The 12,893-nt window shown below is 39.7% G+C and overlaps 1 protein-coding gene across 1 annotated transcript in view; it reads right to left on the bottom strand.

Annotated features, from left to right (window-relative positions):
• Nucleotides 1-12,893, bottom strand: part of cacna1db (calcium channel, voltage-dependent, L type, alpha 1D subunit, b) — an 88,115-nt gene that overhangs the window by 43,114 nt on the left and 32,108 nt on the right. Inside the window, 4 exon segments of the mRNA XM_073469576.1 lie at nucleotides 2,319-2,515; nucleotides 3,691-3,843; nucleotides 8,029-8,171; nucleotides 8,697-8,836. Coding sequence (XP_073325677.1) covers nucleotides 2,319-2,515; nucleotides 3,691-3,843; nucleotides 8,029-8,171; nucleotides 8,697-8,836 — 633 coding nt within the window.

The raw sequence follows: 12,893 nt of genomic DNA, 5'->3' as shown, positions 1-12,893 counted from the left end.
GTCTCCATTCTTTTCTGTTTCCTGAAACTCTTAAATTGAATTGAGAGTCTCATAACTCAAGAAAAGAATGAAAATTACAAGCAAGATAATCATGTCTTAAATTTCTCATATATTTACATCAGTAGAAATTTACAGCGTAGTTTAATATGTAGTATAAGTCTACCAGATTTTTGGTTTGACAGCAGGCTTTGTGTTGCAGCTGTTCAAGAATTAATGACTAATGGGCTGGAATAACGTGGGTGCCTGCTATTTTTCACATCCTTCTGACAGTAAAAAAACACCTTTACTCACCTATACCTTTATACAGATTCCACACATATTATCACCTATAAGTGATGCACGTGTCCCAGCAGCAGGATCAGTGCCTTGGAGAGTGCCACAGTGCTTGGTCTTGTCTCTGTCCAAGCCTTAGTCCTCAGTCCTGACAATTGTGCTAGAATGCATAAAGTTGGCAGTTTGCCTGTCGGGTCGGGTTCAGGCAGTTGAGCAGTGAGTATTTTTAGGAGTCAGTCAGTGTGGATTGGCTCTCATACTGGGTCAGGTTGGTGCAAGTATTAAAAAACCCTGACCCGCCCATCACTATGACCTATGAAGTAAATTTATGGAAGAAAAACAGCATTTGGCATTTCTGGACGTTGTGGCTATTTACAGTATGCTTCCTGGTACAGACTTAAAACATTCATTATTGAAAGTAAACTCACATGGACAGTTATTGGTGTAATCAAGTATCTACTTGTACTTTTTCAAGTACAATCCCATTTTGCTTACTACTCCAATACTGGATTTTACATTTTACATTACATTTTAAAATGTAATCAACAGTTCAAAGCCTATCATGTCCTTCAAAAGAGAAGAGATCTTGAAATCTAAGCTACAGTTAGAACTGGAGGACGAACGGTAACCACTACAGGGCACCATGAGCGAGACAACTGGGTCAGTAATGAATGGAGGATGTATTAGAAGGTAAGATATGTATTAGTAATGTGGCACTAAGAGTTGATAGCTACCCTTGTATAACCACACAACTAGGCTTTTACACAGTCCAAATAATACCTACACAGTTGAAAACTTTTCTTCGCTGTGTGTATATGCATGCAGTTCTACTTATACACTCATATTCCCTCTACAAAAAACCCTACACCAGCTGGCATGGCACCAGAGATAGCACCAAGTCCGACTGCCTCCAGTCACAGCACAATGCATCCACCCTGCAGCCATACATGATTGATTTCTGTAGGAAAGGTCAGAGGTCAGATTTAATCTATCTATCCATCTATCTCACATCTGTCTTCTTTTTGTGTCGAGTTTCCTTCCTTTACCATTTTCACAGCAGTATTAGCATGGGATTGCCATGGTAACACATACATGCATAAGAGAAGTAAAGAGTGTGTGTGTGTGTGAGAGAGAGAGAGAGAAAGGCAAAGAGGACGACAGAGAAAGAGAAGGAGGGAGAGAGGTTCATTATTTCATAGATGAGGGTCCCCATCAATAAAAAGCTGTGGGTGGATTGTGATGAAAACTCATTCTGAGTTGAGCTTCAATGCTGAGTGTTTTGGCTAATTAAAAGCTGTTGGAGATTTTTGCTAATGAGAAGCTGAGGGTTCTGAAGTGAGACTGAATTTTTTTTTTGTTGTTGTTTTTGTTTTAACGTACTCGTTATTTCAATGAAAGAAGGTTGATGGTTCAGGCTTAGGGTACAGTGTAAAATAATGTCATTTGAGATTTTATAAGGGCATCAGGAGTATGTCTTGTACAGTGGCCTGCAGATTTTTTAGTAAATCTTTTGAATTATCTTTAGACATCAGTATTATCATGCCCTGTAAAGTGATGACATACATGTGCACATTTTATGTCATCTAGTCAATTTTGTCCATATTATAGTAGTTTGCAATGTGAATATAATATTACAATGGTAATGTCTTTGTTGGTTTCACATATTTAGTTTATACGAATACACTTGCCTTGTATATTGCACATCACCTTTATAGTGTCGAGTTAATGTCACTTCTTTTGGACCTCAAGAAATTAAAGTAGTACCATCCTTGAATTTTGACACAAAATATAATGTTTGACATTATTTAAAATGATAAAACATTTAATTGCCCTTTCTAGCAAATAAGTAAATTCTGTATGGCTCAATTAAAATGTACAAGATGCATCACTTCACAATTTTGTCAGCATTCCAGATGCCAGAAGCAACATAAGCTTTCACAAGGTTCTGTCACAATCTCAACAATGGATACATGGATTAATATACTGAAAACATGGCCCCTGTTTGGGTGTGACCAGAGTGCATTTGATGTGGAGTGGCAGATTACCCAGTAGAGAACGTCGGTCCAGCCCTCCATGGTGATGCACTGGAACACAGTGAGCATGGCAAACAAAAAGTTGTCGAAGTTGGTGATGCCGTTGTTGGGGCCTTGCCAGCCCTCTTTGCAAACTGTATCATTGATCAGGCAATGACGGCCGTGCCCTGATACTGCACACGGCCTTGGCTCTTCTTCTGCAAGGGCACCTGGGGGCACAGAGTGAGACGAATTCATCTGTAAATCTGCGGTATGATGGTGCATGGTAAAGGCTAACAAAATGTTCAAATTAAAAAAATTAAAAGCGATATCCACATGGTTTCAAACACTTCACAAGCCCATCATATTAAGTCTGATGTCACAGATGATGAGTGTGTAGTCAACATGGAATGACTGACGTGACATTAAAATGTAATTTTTTTGTATAACACTAATATGGTAGAAATAAATCCCATAGATAAGCAAATGTAGACGGTATGATAATCGTCAATTTTCATACCACAGTACAAAACAGTATATCACGTTTATTATGATCATAATAATTAGTCTAAAAAAAGATAATCACGTAGTTATTCAATCTGTATCACCAAGCACATGGAGGTCAGCACACCAAACATACAGACCTCTAGGTTACACTTCATTACTAGATTTTCTGTAAACATGCAATCATTATATAACCATTGCAGAAAATTATGACACATGGAACACCTCCCCCCTCCACACACACACACACACACACAGACAAAACACAAACTAAGTGCCTTTCTCAGGACCGACAGAGGAGACGGGGGGGGGGGGGGGGGGGGGGGGGATTAAAGGCAGCTTCCATCTTGCTCTGTCATGACCTCTTGACTTAAGTCTACAATGCTTCTCCTGACGTCCACAAACAAACAGATCAAAGCAAGAACGAGAGGGAAAGATTAGGTGAAAGGTGTGAGTGAGAGAGGGGAAAGAGAGAGAGACACTCCATGAAAAAATGGCAGTCATATTCCTGTATAGCACACAACCAATCCCTGTGATTAAGTCACACACATAAATGTATCCTTACTTCTTGAATAATTCTGCCACGTTGGAAGCAATGCTAGAGTATAGGTCAAGGCTGTTTACATAATAGCCAGATATTAGTCATTTAATCACTGGATTTAATCCACCATCTGCTGTTCTGTCCTGTTTTCAGCAGCTTGCCACCATTCACATACAAGGTACATGTGTCCATTCATTCTCACGGACTAAATCCTGTATCTATCCTAAGAAGTGATGTATTTGCCTGTTCATGCTGTAGGCTCAATGTCTGGCTCAAGTTAAAGATGCAAAAAAGTCAACAGAACGATACCAAAATTATACTGAAAGACAAAATAAAACAAAACTCTCTGCACGACCATACCTGTTTGTATCACGTAGCATGTTGCATGCATTTTGCCAATGAAGAGCTCCAAGCCGATGATGGCGTAGATGATAATGACGAAGAGTACCAGCAGAGCGATGTGAAGCAGGGGAACCATGGCTTTAATAATGGAGTTTAAAACCACCTGTAAACCTGCAAACATACACTGAGGTCAAGGTCAGAGGGAACACACAAGTAAATACAGAGATACACTGAGAGACCAGAATGATTCATTCAAATTAACATTGGGTTTCAGTTATTCACTCAACCGCCTTGCAAGAATGTCTCCCCTCTTTACCAATTAAATTATCAAGCCAATTAAACCCCAGGAGTAGTGAAAAATGCTCATCACAATTCCCTAAAGCCCATGGTGACATCCCTATATTGCTTTTTATGTCCAAGCAGCAGTCCAAAATCTAAAGACAGAATCACAAAAGATAAATAAAAGCAACAAATGCAACAACTGAGATATTCTGCGGCTGTTTTTTTTGTTGTTGTTGTTGTTGTTGTTTTTCTTTTGCTTGAAAAACAAATTATTATTAGTTAGTTACCAAACAGCTGCAGATTTCTTTGTTTGACTGACAACTAATCAATTCAGCTAATTGTGTCAGCTCTAACAAAAGCAGCAGGCCAGCCAGAGTTCAGTTGATGGTTATTCAGCTGGTAGGTGGCAACCCGTTTTTGTATACTGCAGAGTAGAAGTTTTTACACGCACACACACACAAAGACAAACAAATGCAATCTATCCAATTTGTCAGTTTGTCATAATGGCATTATCTATACATCTCAAAGCTCCATCATGGCATGAATGCAAACAAACCGGTCTCTGTGACATCAGTAAACAAGCTGAAATCACAGCTTAATTAAACTGACACCAACCAACAAAGACAAATGTTAAACTAGAGCAGAACTGAAAATGCCATTTCAGCTCAACTCCATCTTTCCCAGAGGTCCTTTCCTTTGTGAGACCTGCGAACAATACGTTGCCATGGCTACAGAAGCAGCAGGTTTGTATTACAGAGTGATCATACATTATAACAGATATGATATTGATACATTTTTAGGTTATTTAAAGGTACAGCTAGCTAGGTCATTAATTACTGACGCTTTGGGTCTGTTGGCTCAGTCCGAATCTGCTTCTTATTTGTAATTTTGGTTAAAAAAAACTTTGTATTGTGAATGTCACAAGAAATGTTCAGTTTGATTCTTCAGTCTTTAGAGGCTGAACTAATACCATTAATAATTTATGATACAATAATCTAAATGTTCCAGTAAGCCATGTCAGTGATATTTAGTGTTAGCTAGCTAAGCCTCTTACAAATGCACCTACGCCAACATAGTTATTAGCGTGGGCTACGCAGGCTAATGTTAACTCACTGCTGTTCATTGCCAATGGTAGTCTGTCAATTTTCACAAAGATAATTTTGCTCATGAGAAAAATTAGCATCATTCTGCTCTTCTTTACCTTTCCTTATGCAGGAAAAAGCAGTGCTGTTGCTTTGTTGCCACGGGTAAAATTAACTAGCTCAAAGTTAGCGAGTCATACCTGCTTGACAGCAAATGACTCTAATGCCAATAACTTTTGTTTTTACCCAGCTCACACTCCAATTGTTGTTCATATAGTAGGCTTCATGCTATTCATCTTGCAAGCACAATGTAGCCTACAAATATCATTTTAGCATACAGCGTGCGCTTTATATAATAGCACCAACCTTTAACATGACTTTGGCCACACTCACAGCTAGCTAGACACTGGCTGAATGTTGTTCCCTGAGCTCATCAACAGCTCTTAACTTATAGATAAAAGTAAATGGGAAGCAATACAGTTTGTTCATTTTGTATCATATATTAAATGTTTAAGTTGTTTTGAATTTGTCCATCATAAGATTACAAGGTCAACTGCGATTCTCTAATAGGTCGTTTTCACAACAGACATTTTGATTTGTCGTAGCAGGAAAAGCACAGGTGTTACCAAAAACATTAACAATGGCTCTGGCTATTCAAATGTTCTTGTAAGCCATGACACCAGCATGCACAATACCAGGACTCTGAAACCGAGGCAGCCTCATGGATCAGCCATCAATCATTTTATTATTCACACCTGTGCTTTTCCTACTGTGACGTGTCAAAATGTCTTAAATGTGAAAACGGTGTTAAGACCCCTCCTTTTCTGCCTGCATTGACTAACCTGTCCTCTTTTGAAGGAGCCTGCAGTCAGGTAGGGTTGTTAACCTAATGTGGCCTCCACTAAGGTTATAAATGCCAACCCCCTCATGGTCCTCTCTCCCAGGCTCCACTTCTTCAGGTTTTGGTTTGGTTTGACATTTTGCTCCCTTTGACACGAACGCATTGCTCATTCATCCATAGATTCCACCTTACCGCTACTGAAGCATTTTCTCTCCACAACCCATGTTCATATTTTGCAAATAGTTTTGCTTGATTGTCCCTAATAAAAAATATAAAACTGGCTTGTCTCCCCATCCATGTCACATGGATGGAGCCTGTTTGTAACGAAAGCCTATTGCACATTCTGCATCATTTCTGTGATGCCTACTCCTATCAAATACAAAACCCTCTTAGCTAGATAACAATCCTGACATATTCAAGTCAACCAGTGACTAGTGTGGCTAGTTGTTTTGTTTGCCCTAACATGGTCCGAGAAACTACTTACTCTGATCTGAAACTGAGAAACAAAATCATGAATTGAAGCAAGATCACTATTGCATTTCTTTGGTATGCTACTTATTGTGGTAAGTGGTATCGTGAGATTAAATTTCAAACTATTTCTCCCCTTATTATTACACATTTTCCAACAATACACTCGTGATCGTTAATGTCACACCAAAATTAAGCAGTAAATGCAATCAGTAAGTGAGTCATTAAGGGTCGACTAGAGACAAATGCATCATGGAAGGGGAAGAGATATTGAGATACTGTAGTGTTAATGCAATACAGTTAGACCTTTTTTGTGTCTTACTGATGTGTTTTATGGAAAGGCCAAACACTCTCCACACTATTGAAATCACTATTAATCCCAAAGCGTAACTATTTGACGAGTTAGGAATGAGACCCAATAATCAACTGTCTTTCAAATGTGACCTTTAAGAATGTAAAGATAGAAGATTCAGTAGCTCAAAGACCTTGAAATTGCACCAATTATCAGCTAATGGTAAATCACAAAGCTGTGCAACGACAAAGAGAAGCAGATTCCACATTGAATTGCCTTCTTTGTCCAAAGGAAGTTTCAGTGTAGGTATTTTCACTTTTCTTCTCACAGGATAAACATCACCATTCAACAGATTTACCGTGCAATGACTCATATTTTGCCTCTCTTGTCTGTTTGGTATGTCTGATATAAAGCATTACAGATTGGCTAATGCGGTGACCGTGCTGTGCCAGATCACAGGTTACCTGCCATTTGGAGCCACCAGTGTGAAAAGTTCCCTGCTTTTATTTACAAGAATGATAATTTAGAACTGTGCAAGTGTGTGTTGAGGCTTTGAGGCTGACTGAAGACATTTACTCCTACACATCAATACTTCTCTCACGCAGGTTTTTTCACTTATGTTGCCTGATGAGATCTGTCTCAAGACTGTATGGTTGTGTACACACTGTGGCCGACTGACTCTCACAGCAGCTCCATTTAGCTTTATAGGACCTTTACACCATTGTTGTTGTTGTTGTTGTTATTCAGGCGTATTTAGGTGGCTGGTATCTATGAGTGATTACAACATGGGACTGTTGGGCCTTCGCGGAGATATACGCTCTACTGTGTGACATTTCTTGTTAGTGTATAGATATCTTGACTTGGCCCCATTTACGCTTAAGTGTCTTAAATTATTATAAGTGTCTCACATCTGGGTTAAATCCAGATTTTATACACTTTTATTCACCTTTACTTGTCATTTATATTCATCTCTGTGGCTCTCCTGCAATAGATGCATATTTTATAGGATACCATCCAGTCAAGAGGGTGGTGTGCATAAAGCTTTTTAAAATTTCAAGTACAAGAAGAGGCAGCAGCGCAGTTAAAATTTCCTCCCTGGGGAACATTGTGCTTACAATTGTTAAGCTAGCTGGCACCACACATGGATATTTTGCACAGATGGAGTTTTAGCGAGAAAAAAGTTTGGGCCTGCTACTTCAACATGTAGCTGAGGTACTTCCAATTGGGAAGGGTTACACATGTGTAGGACGAATGCATTTACACCTTTTTCAACAATTTCAGTCCATCTTGAAGGCTTCTACTTTGAGATCAGACAGCTATCCGATCCACCCAACTCAAACCTGATTAAAGGTCTGGATAGCAAGTGAATTGAGAGCTCCGTGTTAACTCACTGGGGACTCCAGAGACAAGGCGAAGGGGTCGGAGCACGCGAAAGGCTCGGAGGGCCTTGACATCAAACCCCCCAGGTTTGCCTCCAGACTGGCTGCCAGAGTCAGCGTCTTTGGTTATCATCTCTAGAACCACACTGAACAACCTGGAGAGAGGGAGGCAGAGGATTGAGTAGGAGGTAGAAGAGAGTAGTGACAGCGATGTCATGAAAACAGAGCAGAAAAGATAAAAGCAAATAAGACAGAAAGCAAAGAACAAAGTAATTTGTCCTCTTTGTACTGCACCTGTGTGTGCTTATATGCATGCTTTATGTGTGTCCTTTATGTCTGTGTGTATTTACCTTGAGTTTTTCACCCCTCATCACAGTTTACATTGAAGTCCTACTGGCGCCAGGTGGTCTACTGATAAACCAACACTCTCAACAAGGCCATTTGTGTGTGTGTGTGTGTGTGTGTGTTTGTGCAACCATGTGTGTAGAAACATCACTGTCATCTTGCATGAGAATAAAGCTGGTGATCGACACAATACGAGTTAAGATGCTTTTGCAATGCATGAGTGTTTGTTTGTCTGTGTGTGTCTGTGTGTGTGTGTGATTGTATGTATTTCTGCCTTTGACTGTGTGTGTTTGCTTGCACGTCCATATGATCCTATCTGCAACCCATGAACTCACCCCACTATGACGATGACAAAGTCCAGCATGTTCCAGCCGTTTCTGACGTAGGAGTTTTGGTGCATGACCAGGCCGTAAGCAATAATCTTCAGAAATGTCTCTATCGTGAAAATGATCAGGAAGGCATATTCTACTGTTTCCTGTACAGAGGGAAAGAAAGGGAGAATACCAGGAGGGGGGAGAGGGCGAAAAGAAGAACAAAAGTTTATTAGTTTACCTAAACTTTACCAGATAAATCCACTGTGTGCATAGGGGGTTCCTAAATACGAGGCGATGAGGCAAACAGGTATGAGGAACAGCAACTAAGATAACATTTTCCCTGGTAACCGCAACAGTTGGCATGGCAACTGGTTTCTTTTTTTGTCAAAGCAAGCAAAAAAATATCTTTGACTTGACTTTGATCAGATCCACAGCTTTGCTGTTGTGTATGGCGACATCCTAACACAATAATTTGCCACCATACACACAGTTTCAACGCCAACCCAATCCTATTGCAAAAACCTCAATTCAACATGAAACTTAAGTATGGTTTGGCACTTTCAAGATGTTGCCTGCAAGCTGAGATTTGATGCATATTGGCTCTAGAAGACAAGCTGACTGAAAGTCTGAAAAAAAAGAAAAAGAAATAAAATAGTGGCGACTGAAAATACAAACTGTGTAAAATAGTGCACCATGTTTTGAATGAGAGCAAAAATATGAATCATTTTGCTTGTAAAACATTGGCGCTGGGAACATAAAAATCATATTTTTCAAATAGAATATTCTGCATTGATTGATGAAATTGTCAGCTCTGTGACACTAATAATAACTTATGTTCTAATATCTACTGCTGACACAAATGTTTGCAAGCCAATGCCAAAATACGTTTGCATGTATCTCTATGTATAGTACGGTTATTACACCCTTCATTTGTCTAATAAAAATGAGTGATGTAGCGAGAACATCAGCAGGATTCATTAATCCAGTTTTAATAATGACACAGATATGAGATGGTGCAAAAGGGAGAGAGGGAGGGAGGGAGAGATGAATGATGAATTTATCAGATCTGAAATCTACACACAAGGAAGGAAGTGAATCTAATGAGTGGGTGGAGTAAATGTAAGTTTATGTGTGTCATCATGTTCCAGTTTGTGAGTCAGAGCTTTAATGTGACATTAGTTTGGTCCAGTTTCTGAGACTTTAGATCCAAATAAAGATCTACATGCAACCAAATTTAAAGCACAATTTCATATAACTGAACATTTCTTATTACCACCTGTGTCCATTCAAGCAGGTGTATTTCAATTCAAGTGATTATAGGTCTTTAAGGATGTTTGAAGAAGTGATTATCAGGAGACAGATGTGTTTTTTAGAGACAGAGACACTTTTTTGTGAAGTCCTGAGGGTAAAAAAAATCCAAATCCATCTGAACATATACTGCTTTTAAATACATTCACATACTGTGCATGTCTGCTAGTTTAACAAACCTGTCTTTATGTCAGAGGGAATGTTTTTTTACTGATGCTGGAAGGACACAAAATACATCATTTTCATGTTTTCTTGCCAAAAAAGATTTATATGGACCTTTACTTTTTACGCAACTTTTACATGGCCATTCTGTAGCATTCACAGTAAAATAGAAAAACAAAATTTAAACCTCATACAAGAATTCGATTCTTTATTTTCTAAGCTAAAACTTTTCTTTTCAGAGCTCAAGGTTTTCCATCTAGCTGCATTGTGAATCATGTAACTCTGGTATTTTGTTGAGGGATGTAGGTGGAGAAGACCTGAATGACATTATTGCCTTATGTTATGAACCACATGACCCTCATAAACACAGCAAAGGAAGCGATGCATTTTACGTCAGTAGCATGGAATAAAAAGAAGAACAGTGAATGAACAGAGCCTCATCAGAACAAAACTGAAGGTAAATGATTACACAGTATTACCGGCGCTGTTTGATTGACAGATGATCTCTGGGAAATGTAGTGCAGAAACACCAAAGCAATGACCACTTAAGCAACAAAAAATATATTTCAGAGCCATCACGAAGATGAAAACTCTTCAGTCATACTGAATGTCCTGCTGCCTCATCAGCCCGTTTCCATGGCGACAAGGTGTCTGGTAATGGAAACAGGTCGCCGGATTTGGACATTTCCACTCCCATCTATTTATTGTGCTTACACATTATTTCACTTTCTCACCTCCACTTTCTTTCTATCTCACAGAAACACCTTTCACTCTCCTACATATCTCACTTTCTCTCCCTTTCTCTCTCTCTCTCTCTCTCCGCCTCTCCCACACACAAACTCACTCTCTCTCTCTCTCTGTCCGTATCTCTCAATGCAAAAGGTTAGTGAGTCGGCAGGTTTTAAGGCCCATTAAGCTGAGCACTTCTTTTGTTGATTTAAAGGACGCAAACACACAAAGTGCACACGGACGGCACGCACGCAGGCCCACACAGACACAAATGCACACTTGCAAAAGACGACAACAGTAACACGCGCGCTCAGACTTCACACCCACATGAGAACCCGCAGTAGTACACACACACTTCTGAAAGGCAGCAAGCCAACCAGACAGACAGTTTCACACAGGGATTATGAACGCTCTTGGCAATGCGACTTAGACACAGCAACAGTTTGGACGTGTACTTAAACACCAGCTACTGTTAAAACATTTTAGCTCCGTGATGGCATGATTATTTATCATTACATTCAGTCATATTACATTTCTGCTTCTTTTCAGGCAGCCACTGGCTTTCATTTATTTCTGTAAAGTATAAAAATCAGACTGCAGTCTCTTTAACCTTGCTTGAGCTGTATAATCCATCAGAAGGACCATCAAGTGTGCACATATTTTTAACCGTGCTAGCAGCACAACTTTGGTCCAGACAGAAAAATTGCAACTGTAAGATGGATGCCATGAAACTTCTCCCACAGGTCGAATTCTTTAGCTCGTCATAAGGGCTGAAATTTGTGTGTTTTTTGTAGTGAAACATTGGTCCATGTCCCCCTCAGGGCAAACAGTAATAAAAATTTATTTCAATGACTTTTTATGACCAACATCATTAGGTCAAAATGTCAATATGTCCAATACTTTGATTTAAATGCTTGCAAAACTCATGATATTCCCATCAAACTCAGCTGTTCGCATGCTTGGCACAAATCACTAATGTGCCCGAGCCAAAGTTTGGCCTAACAGAGCCGCCAGCATGGCTACACTCTCATCTTCCAAAGTTCATTTATTGTCGTGTAGTTAAGCATTTATGACTCCAGAGCAGTCAATTAATCATTTAGCTGATCAAAAGAAAAACAGTTAATAAACCATGAACCAGAGTAACTGCTAAATAGCTGCCGTTAGGTAGTTAGCTCAGTTGGCCGTGGATCTAGTGCTCAGAGCACCGCAGGAGTGTTGGTGTTTACAACACTAGCATAGGAATGTTGCACCGAAACAGGCTAGTGGGGCTAGCTGGTTAGCATGCTAACTTCAGTCGATATCTCTGCAACACAAAACATAGATAATCGTAACATCAAAACTGTTATTGTTCACATTCTGATGATAATTGTACTTAATTTAACTCAAATTCTTACATACTGCGGCTTTAAAGACCAAACAATCAATTAATCATGAAAATTAGACGCAGCCCTATAACTGACTACGATGAATATCACAATTCAAGCATTATATGAAGCAAAAATGTAAAATATTCCTGATTCTTAGTAAATGTGCCAAAACATGCAAAAATCATGCTATGGTCATTTTATTATTTAAAAGCCAGAATGCTTTAGGTGAACAACTCAGCTGTTGTGTACAGTAAATATTGTTTTTCCTACAATGCTCGTGTCTTTGTCTTGCTTCTAATTGTCAACTGGTGCAAGCTGAATGGTGTGCCATTACAGTAGCTGGGCGATGGCCCGTTAAGGTCAACAAGCGTCATGACTCAGAGCTGTTTCTCACTGATAAGAGCCTTCGAAAGCACACACGAACACACACACCTGCCTCCATCCAATCTAACATTCTTGTTCCATCATCCTGTTGTTTACATAGGTCTGAAATGTCCGCTCCTCTGCTTAGAGAACAGCTGAAAAAGTGTGTGTGTGTGTGTGTGTGTGTGTGTGGGTGGGTGGGTGGGTGTGTGTGGGTGGGTGGGTGTGTGTGTGTGTGTGGGTGGGTGGGTGGGTGGACGGGTGGGAGTGTCGTTCAGTCAACTGCATT

Source organism: Pagrus major, chromosome 7 (genome assembly GCF_040436345.1).
Source record: "Pagrus major chromosome 7, Pma_NU_1.0".
Lineage (NCBI taxonomy): Eukaryota > Metazoa > Chordata > Actinopteri > Spariformes > Sparidae > Pagrus > Pagrus major.
The sequence above is the reverse complement of the archived record's forward strand: the minus strand, read 5'-3'. Positions and strand labels throughout refer to the sequence as shown.